General features: G+C 38.1%; 1 protein-coding gene across 1 annotated transcript; it reads right to left on the bottom strand.

The window, feature by feature from the left end:
* Positions 1 to 574: 574 nt before the first annotated feature.
* Positions 575 to 9151, bottom strand: tgm2a (transglutaminase 2, C polypeptide A). Its single transcript, XM_048179168.1, has 13 exons — positions 9001 to 9151; positions 8140 to 8319; positions 7034 to 7261; positions 6342 to 6460; positions 6026 to 6154; positions 5579 to 5756; positions 5057 to 5186; positions 4616 to 4719; positions 4297 to 4539; positions 3343 to 3618; positions 3112 to 3272; positions 2010 to 2146; positions 575 to 736 (listed from the first exon to the last, which is right to left on the bottom strand). The coding sequence occupies exons 1-13, from the start codon at positions 9008 to 9010 to the stop codon at positions 589 to 591; spliced, it is 2043 nt and encodes a 680-aa protein (XP_048035125.1). The 5' UTR covers positions 9011 to 9151; the 3' UTR covers positions 575 to 588.
* Positions 9152 to 9929: the final 778 nt, after the last annotated feature.

The following is a 9929-nucleotide window of genomic DNA, read 5'->3' as shown; positions in this document are numbered from 1 at the left end:
TGAAGTGTTAGTTGCATCCCACGTCACCATTTTTGTATTTTCTTTTAATCTATAAGAAAGCAAATTGGAGAGATAAATAAGTGTAGAAAACAATAAGTATAAGCATTTAAAAAAAAATAAGTATAAAGAATGTTTCCTCACAAGAAGCTCTTGGTTCAGTAGATGTTAGTTTGACTCCAGCCGATTGAAGTTAGGACTAAATGTGGTTTGTTTTAAACTGCATTATAGTGACTTGTTGGAGAGTTTGAGACTTTTTGAGCAGTTTTGCATTGATGCAATATTCAAATTCTGTTTTTCTAACATGAGAAATGAACACCAAGCATGCAAAATGAAAGGCAATTTATTTCAATCACACTTCTGTTTGTAAAGTGGAATAATTGTGTCTGTGTTCACAGTAATAGTGGCAACAATATTCAGAAGTAGTTTTTGCACCAAGCCTGGATTTGGGAAGTTCAAGTCATGTTGTGCATGTTTTTCTGAAAATTCATAAGTGCCATTATCAAAATTTTGTCTGGTCCCGAACAAGTTAAAAAAGCTTGATACCATTAAAAGAATAAGACATCACAAGCGTAAGTAAGAACAGCTAATTTATTCATAGATGACTAGATTCTCGTAGGTCTCAATGTTTTGAAGTTTATCGCTGGTAAAATCTATCAGTATTTTTCTTTGTCCTGGCAACTTTGGTGTGAACTCCACTTTGGCGGTGACAAACTCTTTAGGACCAACTGTTCCAACTCTGCCAAAAAAAACAAAAACAAACAAAAACAAAAAACGGTTAAACCCATGCATTTTGTTATATTATATATTAAAAACGGCCACAAATGTTTTGACAGTGTCACAAATCATGGGAAAAATGCTTTAGTCAGAAAACAGTGTGACTGTTTAAGATGTTTAGGGTTTTGATGAGCAACACGAATTCAGTCATTAGTTTATCTTTAATATCTTAAACAGCTAAAATAAGTAAGCTGAAATTTAAAAACACAATACTGGACTAAATTCAGCAATGTTCACTTAGTTACAGTGGCATGAAAAAGTATGTGAACCCCTTGCAGAATCTGTGAAAATGAGAACTATTTTAATAAAATAAGAGGGATAATAAAAAATGCATGTTATTTTTTTTGTTTAGTACTGTCCTGAGTAAGATATTTTACATAAAAGAGGGGTGAAAACTTTTGAATTCAAATATCAAGGTAAACTGTACTTAATTTTTCTGCCGGGAAACATGCAAGTATCTTCTGTTGGTTCCGAAGGGTAGTACTAAATGAAAAACAATGATATTTAAATATAATAAGAAAAATTGTGACATCTTCATCCTGTTCAAAAGTTTTCACCCCCCGACTCTTAATGCATCGTGTTTCCTTCTGGAGCATCAGTGAATGTTTGAACCTTTTTTTAATAGTTGAGTTTGAGTCCCTCAGTTGTCCTTAGTATGAAAACACAGATCTCAAAATCATTCAGTCACTGCTGGAAAGGGTTCAAATATGCAAAAATGCTTGAAAACTGATGAATCTGCAGGAGCTGGAGGAATTTTCTGTAGAACAGAGCTCAGTTTAACTGCTCAGGACAAACAAGAGACTCATGAACAACCATCACAAAACATAAAAACAGTCGTGGATCATCAGGTAACCACACACAGTATTGAGAATCAATGGTTCACATACTTATGAATGGGGTTATTTTAATAAATTCAGCTATTGTTTTGTCTTGTGAACTAAATGCAAACATCTTTTATGTAAAATATCTTACTCAGGACAGTACTAAACAAAAAATAACATGCATGTTTTATTATCCCTCTTATTTTATTAAAATAATTCTCATTTTCACAGATTCTGCAAGTGGTTCACATACCTTTTCATGCCACTGTATGTATTAATGCATTAGCACTGAACAAATGCTGCATCTGTCTCCCAAACTGGTCAAGTGATGAGTTAAAATGATACCAGGTATGTCCGCTGGCAGAGGGGGGGATGTTATTTCACACCCCGGTCCTAAGTGATCAGATGACTTACTCATGAGTGATGGGTTTGCTGTCGGTCAGGTTGGCACCATGTATAGTGAACACACAGTTCTCTAGGGGGTCTGGCAGTGGATTCTGCAGCACTAAATCTGCCACCAGGATCTGGCCCACTTTTGGCACGCCCAGAATCTGTGGAGGAACGAATCATACCTCATTAGAGCCATGAGTCATGCATACGCTCATTCAGATTAAATATGTATGTCTCAATTCAGCAAGCAACTTGAAACCCTTCTGATTCAGTCCAGCTTTTTCTTAAAAGATTAAGGGTTTTTGCTATAACATTAGACATTAGCGTTATTTTGTAGTTATTTAACAATTTAATAAAAAAGGTTGTTAGATGGACATTTCTATTTAGATTTGGGGATGCCAGATCCACTATGGAAAATCCTTATATCTAATCTGTTAAGCCCCTTTCACACAGTGTGTTGATCCCGTAAAATTGCCAGAGTGTTCTGGGATTGAATCCGGGATCGATCTCGTGATGGAGACCAAGTAACATTGCTGGGATCAGTCCCGGAATGTGTCCTGTGTGACCAAAAGGCAGGGCCAGTGCCGTAAGGGGTGTGTCGTAATGATCGTTTGCCAGCTTAGTGGAATGGTATGCGATGCACTAGTTTATGATCGAATAAAAAAAAAAGAAAAAAAATGCACAAGCATGGTTTCTCAAGAGAGAAATCATTGATCATAAACAAACTTAAGACGCTACGGAGACATTACACATCACATTCTAATGTCACGTGTCTTTACGGGTTGTGTGTGAACGTACCGGAAAATCACTGGCAGTGTGAATGAACCAAAATTAAATGATGTCGGGATACATTATCCGTGTATTTTCCAGAATCTCTGTGTGAAAGGGGCTTTAGAAAATGACTTAGAAAGTGGGATCAAAACAGGCTGATGGTCTGCACCAAATGTGGTGGATCTTGCTTGAAAACTCCATGGGTTGAATAATGTATAGCATTTTAGTGACTATTTAGGGATTTAATAAACAAAAAAACTTTTGCCGAATAATAGTATGTTAATTTTGTAAAGCCCACATACTGTTAATGTAAATCGTTGAGCTTAGTATAATGAAATCAGAAGATTAAATTTACATTGACGATTATTTCAGGGCTGTCCAGTACGATAGTTCGCTTTGCTCTGTAGAAATCCCGTGTCTCTGCATCGATGAGTAAAGCCATCAGTTTGATCATCCTGTCTTGAGTAATGACTTTACTGTACTCCGCGTACTCCAGTCGAAGAGTTACCTTACCCCCTGAAACAGAAAACAAGATGAGACATGGCTACCTGTTTGAATACATATGAATACACACACTTAATCTTACCCTCAGTCGAAGCTAAATTCATCTCTGTAAACTCGCCCAGTCCACAGGTTTCTCCAAGTTTGCCATTGTAGGAGACTGCCTGGGCGTAAAACATGACCCGACAGGTCTTTGTGACCATGGTGTTGTTTTTGAGCTCTGCGTAGACATCAAAGTCAGAGCCGATCTGCATATCCGGAGTCACTCTGATCTTGATGTGTAAACCAGGTTCCTCTCCGGCCTGTGCCAATCTGTTGTGATGATTTGCTTTCTCATAAACTTTTCTCTCCTCTTCAGAACCTGAACAGAATACAATCTTTATTATGATGGGGGCAAGTGAAATTAATGTTATGAAGTGACGAAAATACTTTTTGTGTGCAAAACTTTATTCAACAATTTCTTCTCTTCCCTGTCGGTGTACTAAGCTGTTGACATTGTAAACACAGTGCAGGTCTTCCGTGTTCTACATCAGAATGGCTCATTATTGGCCAGCTTGTGTGCTTGTGTGTTGCGTTGTGGTGCTCATATGAACAGCGTCAGCCAATACTGAGCCGGTGTTCTGATGTAGAACCCGGAAGCCCTCTCGGAATTCATCAAAAATATCTTAATTTGTGTTCTGAAGATGAACGAAGGTCTTATGGGTTTGGAACAACATGATGGTGAGTGAATTCATTTCTCAGGAATCTGTCATGTTTTGGATGCTGGTGTCTCAGGCTTTTTAACTAGCCTCACCAAGTCCACCATTGCTAAAACACCAGCTAGACTAGCACCAAACTACTGAGTTATTGCATTCAGCCTTTTTTTTCCAAGCAGAACAGCAACACCAGTTCTAATGTAGCATTAAGTATCTTTCTCAATAGTACAATGATGATAATTTATGGATTCCCTTTTGGGAATTGAACCTGCAGTGAATCCTGTTGCTTACCAATCTAAATCCTTAACCATGAATGAATGAAAGTACCCAGAATGCCTCCCTACCCTCTGGATACTTGTAGTTGTGTGTAATGTCCTCTCTCTCATCTCGGCCCACTGCTTTAGTGCTGATAGACTGCCCAACCTCCGTAGTGGATCCTCCCATCTTAAAGACTCTTCCATCTCTCAGTTTGATGTACTCCACCACGTCAGCGTTCACCTCAGAGTACAGGAACGGGACGTCATATTGGAGAGTGAGCTCGCCCTCTTTAATTGCTCTGACGGAGGCTGGACCACAACAGAAGACGCCTGACAGGAGGACAACACAACTGGAGTTCAGTGACTCTGCTTTTTTTCTTCAATCAGATATTGATTATTGGCTCACCTTCACTCGTATGCTGTGGTGTTGGGTCGCTCGCTTGCCAACCCTCGTACCCAAGCGGCAAGTCTGAACGTGTCATCCAGTTCTCCACCCAAACGTGGAAGTTCCTGAGCAAGGACAAGGTACTTTATTTCATATTTGCTTTACACTCTTTAGAATAAAGTTCCCAAAAGGGTTTTTTTGCCATAGAAAAACAGATTTGGTTCCCCAAAGAACCTTTCAGTGAACAGTTCTTAAAAGAACAATTTTTTTCCCCCAGTGTAAAGAACATTTTAATATTCTGAAGAACCTTTTGTCCACTATAATGAACCTTTTGTGCAATGGAAAGGTTCCATGGATTTTAAAGGTTCTTCATGGAACAATCAATGCCAATAAAGAACCTTTATTTTTTAAGAATGTTCCATTTAACTTTATCTGGATTAATTTTGGCTCTATTATACATACCATATGGAGTCGTCAGCAATGTTCTCATCAAATTCGTTGTAGAAACGCTCCATTATCAGGTCACCATTGCTGTCACGTGCTGATCCAAAGTTAGTGACGACTCTGCAAGGGATTCCCAGAGCTCTAGACACTGGGACACAAATAAAGCATAAAATAGGGATCAGAATCTATCATAAATGAGATTGTTGGTAATTGTCGGCACCTAAGGGGGGGTAGGAACAGCTTGAATAACTTGGACAGGTATAGGCCTTTAAAAAGTAAACATAATTCTTGAAAAGTGGAGGTTATGAACCAAGGTTATTAAAACATTTTAATGATGAATCTAGAAATGCCCTCAACCATTATTATAATTATTCCTTGTGTTTCATATTCAGAACCATGCAGACCGCCTTGGACAAATAAAATGAACACAGACAAACCTCTGCCAACTACTATAGTGCAATGGTGCATCTGCTTGCTAATTGGTTGAATGATTGTTAATAATGATAATTCTTATCATTATTGCAGAAGTCAATGCATCACCTGTGCAGGCAACAGCTGCGAACACCCAGCACTGTCCGTAACGCACCGCCCTGCAGCCGTCGCTACTCCACTGCCGGAGGATGGAGCAGCTGTCCTTCCAGACGGTGGGCTTTACCCCGTCCTCATAGTCATCTGACCAGTTACCCACCAGAACCCCTTTATCTCCTAGACTGTTGATCTGAACAATACAAGACAACACATGGCGGTGAGTTTTGCACTTGAAAGAACCTTTAACATTTTCTTCAATGCATGCATGCAAGTCATTCTAGACAATTCTAGAGTCTCAAAATAAGAGGAAATGGATAGTTTTTGCTTAATCTAAACATAGATTAGAATCTAAACATCAAGTTCTAGATTGTAACTAAATAGCAGTTGAGCTGGTGAAACACTTCAACTATAGTATAGTTAGTATAGTAACTTAAGTAATGTTTGAGGTGTGTTACTAACCATGGCACTGAGGACTCGAGACACGTACACAGGATTCCTCCTCTCAGAACAATCCAGAGCTGCATCACTTATGTAGTTTGGACTTTCATCCAAAATCTGCAGACAGATGTCCAATATGCCAGACTCGAACTGTGGAAACAGAAACCAAATGTGTCAGTGAAGTGTAAATGCTTTGGGCACTAATACCAACTCAATGTTTTATTGGCTGCTTCTGCTGCTAAGAATGATTGTATTAAAGGAAGTTGAATTAAGGGTAGCTTCTGATGAACATGTTGCTACTCTGAAGCGATCATAGAGATATTTCGAGAAGCAGAACCTGTCCAAAAGACCATGGTAGGACCGTTATACGCTTGGGTAGCCCACGGTAGATCAGCCCGTCCTGAGAGAGGATGTATTCCTCCCTCTCAGCGTCACTTGCCAGATACACTGAATCCCCTGAAACAACCGACACAGATTGAGAAGATTAATTTGAACATGTTTATTGATTTTATCCAAAGTGCTTACAACTAATGTAAAATGCAAACCAAGCAATATTAGCAGTGCCACCATTACAAATGTTAGAATCAAGTCTTGGTTGACATTACGATTTGACTCAAAAATTGGTGGACAGGTTTATAAAATGCTGTAGAATAACACAGCCCTGCTTCTGATTGGCCTAATGTTACCTAATTTGATGAAGATGAGTTTAAAAAAAAAAACAATTAACTTTCCTTTACATACAGTTTTTTTTTCCCCTCACAAAATAAGAATGAAGTTCTTTCATTCTTGGCTTTAATAACAAAAAGAAGTAATATATATCATATGCACATTGTGTCCAGAATGTAAAACTTCTAATCTGACTGTTTACACTGAAACACGTATGCAAAAATCTTGTTTTAATCCTTTGTGCTTGTGCCATTGAAGATATATGTGCTGTTCAAACTACAAAAAACTGATTTATGCACAAAGCTCCTGTTTAATTACTCTATGTGCTCATCAATATTGATCGCTAATGATAAAACAGCTTACTTTTGCACCAGGGGTTAAAGAGCAGGACAAATTCTCCCAGACCAACTCCTTCTCCCTGATCCAGGATCAGCTTATAGACTCCAATAGGGGCGTTTGGGTGCGAGCACACGGTCAGAGAGACTGTGCTGTCGGACGTCGTCTCTGCAGTGGCGCTCCAGCATGATCTGGAGATGAATTTACTGAGGCTGAATTTGGCTTTGGTTTGTGCTTCCACTGAGGGTATTGGACCTGAAATCAAACAGAAAGACATGAATGGATAAACACAAGTACTCTTAAATGTGACATGCATGTTTTGAATCCTTTGCATAATGTTTCTAATCATATATAGTGTATGATCTGATGACTGTGTGCAGCATTACTTTCATGCCTTTCAGCTATGTAAATCCTCTAAATGCAGGAGTAAATTTTAATGTCATGGGACGCCCCATAATAAAACCAGCCCTAATTTGTTGTAAGTATTTTAACAAAGTCATTAGCATTAAATGTGAAACAAGCCTCAATGCTCTTCATGCACGTTCCTGATTTAATTGTGAATGATTTATAAGTGCATGTTACTACAGTTTGGTATCATAATTATTTCATCAAAGTTCCCCTGTAGTCAATAATTTTATCCCTTAAAACTCATCTTTGATCAACAAAATGACATATTTAAATGTTTTTCCTGTGGAAAAAAATCTTCATGCCTTAAAATAGCTTGAATGTAACTCTACACCCTTCATTAATTTAGTATACACAGATCTATGAATATGCTAATTAGGCCCTCCTCCGCTCACTCACACAAGCTCAGAGATCCACTCGGTCAACTTACTCTCGGTTAACTAATATATATTAGTTCTTAATTACAGCATCTGTCAGTTAAACTCTGACTCTTGTCAACTAGCTTCCAGGCTTTGCTTTCACATGAGCTTCACTTTCTGCACTCCCATTGGTTGTTGCTGCAATCATTTGCATAAAAGTTAAAGTCTGCTCAACTCTGATCCATTGGCAGTGGTTGCTTTCGCTCATATCACCAACTCATGAAGTTAGGTTGTTCTGTATCTAATGGTTCAGATATGTAGTTGCATGTTTTATACAAAGTCAGAAAAGTATGAAACTGATTGAGAAACCTGTTTTGGCAATAAAATTGATATTGGCCCCATTTTGAAAGTGAGTTCCCGGTCTGAGATGTAGAGTGATGGTGAACGGCTGTCCTCTCCTCACGATCAGTCTGTCCACACCGTTCAGAAGCGTGTGGTGATTCGTGTTGTTCTCCTCACACGCCAGATCAATGCGTTCAATCTCCATGACTGTGAAGGGAGAGACAGAAAACATGTAGTCTTTGAAAAATGCATTGTGCATATATATATATATATATATATATATTTCACTTGTATTTGTAATTTTCAATGGCAAAGCAGTTCTCGACACATGCACAACATTCTGCCATTTAAGCATTTCTATTTTTGGCACATGACCCATCAATTCTTGACTAACATTTGAGGAATCAGAATGAATGGGTTTGCATGCTTTGCAATGGACAGGAACGTCATGCACAGCTAGAAACGGATGCAAAGCATTGCCAAACGTCAGGCTTTAGCACTCTGACCCATGAAGCTATGTAGATATTTTAAATGGATAAACACCCCAGTCACGAGTGATAGCACAATGTCAGCAATACTGACTGTTGTAGAAGAAAACTATTGAGAATGAAGTATTTTAACTGGAGACAAAAAAAATTAAGGTATTGCAATGCAATCATTTGTTTGATTGTCAAGAGAAGTGAATAAACAGTTTCACATGCTTCAGACAACAGCTGTGGATGATCTTTACATTGCAACCACATGTACATAAAGAATTGACCATGCTTTCACAGTACGTGTAAAGACACCTTGGCAAATAATTTCTCATGCATTTTCCCAATAAATATCCAAATGCACCACAAAAACGTGCTGTATTTGCTTCAAATGCTGGCGTGAAGTTGATCTTACCTTTGTCCATCGTCCCAGGAGGTAATGCTTGGCCTGCGCGCGGCGTGTGACTCCGTGTTGGGTGACTTCAGCTGGTGTTGGGGTCACTGGAGAGATATTCCTGGCGTTGTGTCCTAATGTTACGGTGGTGTCAGGGGACGAAGACTTTGAACCCCTGCTCTAATTTATGACAGTTCCTGTCTTCTACCAAAGACTGATGGCATTAAATCACATTACAGCATGTCATGTTACATGAGTCTATTTCTGAAGAACAGTCTCTGTGGGGTCGTAGAAGCACATTAGTTATGATCTATATATATGTGCTTACAACTGTAAAGCTGTTAATCAGAGTCACTTTCATTCATTTGAGGATGTGGTCTGTTTTAACTCTGACAGAAGCTTCCCTCAAGGTGTTTTTTGATGTATTGGTCTCTGTTAGGTGAACTTTAAGTAATTTTGAATAAAAAATTAATTGAAATGACTACTTGCACACTATTACCCATGCAAGAGTGACTTTTAAAAGTGTTGAACATTTAAAAGTTATACTTCTCTTGCTACACTCTTAGAAAAAAGGTTCAGTGGGGTTCTATATAGAACCTTAGGGTTCTTGACTCAATTTTAAAGAAGGTTTTATGCCAAAAAACATTCTATATAAGGAGAAATGTCTTAAATGATTGCATAATACTTTCAAGTTCAAGTTTTTTTTTTTTTTCTAGCTATAAAAATTCTAGCTATAAAGTATGTTTACAAGCTGTTTAAAACAAAACCAATTAAAACAAAATTAATTCATTAAAATTAAATCCCAAAAGGTTCATGACATAACCTTTTAAGGTTCTATATAGAACCTTTTCATTCTCGCTTGTCGTGCTGTAGAAGGCAGTAAACATTTCATTAGATTCACTGCTTTAGCTTTATTGTTAAGATTCTTTATTTACAATGTAGAATGTCTA

The sequence above is a fragment of the Megalobrama amblycephala genome, linkage group LG24, assembly GCF_018812025.1.
Source record: "Megalobrama amblycephala isolate DHTTF-2021 linkage group LG24, ASM1881202v1, whole genome shotgun sequence".
NCBI lineage: Eukaryota > Metazoa > Chordata > Actinopteri > Cypriniformes > Xenocyprididae > Megalobrama > Megalobrama amblycephala.
The sequence above is the reverse complement of the archived record's forward strand: the minus strand, read 5'-3'. Positions and strand labels throughout refer to the sequence as shown.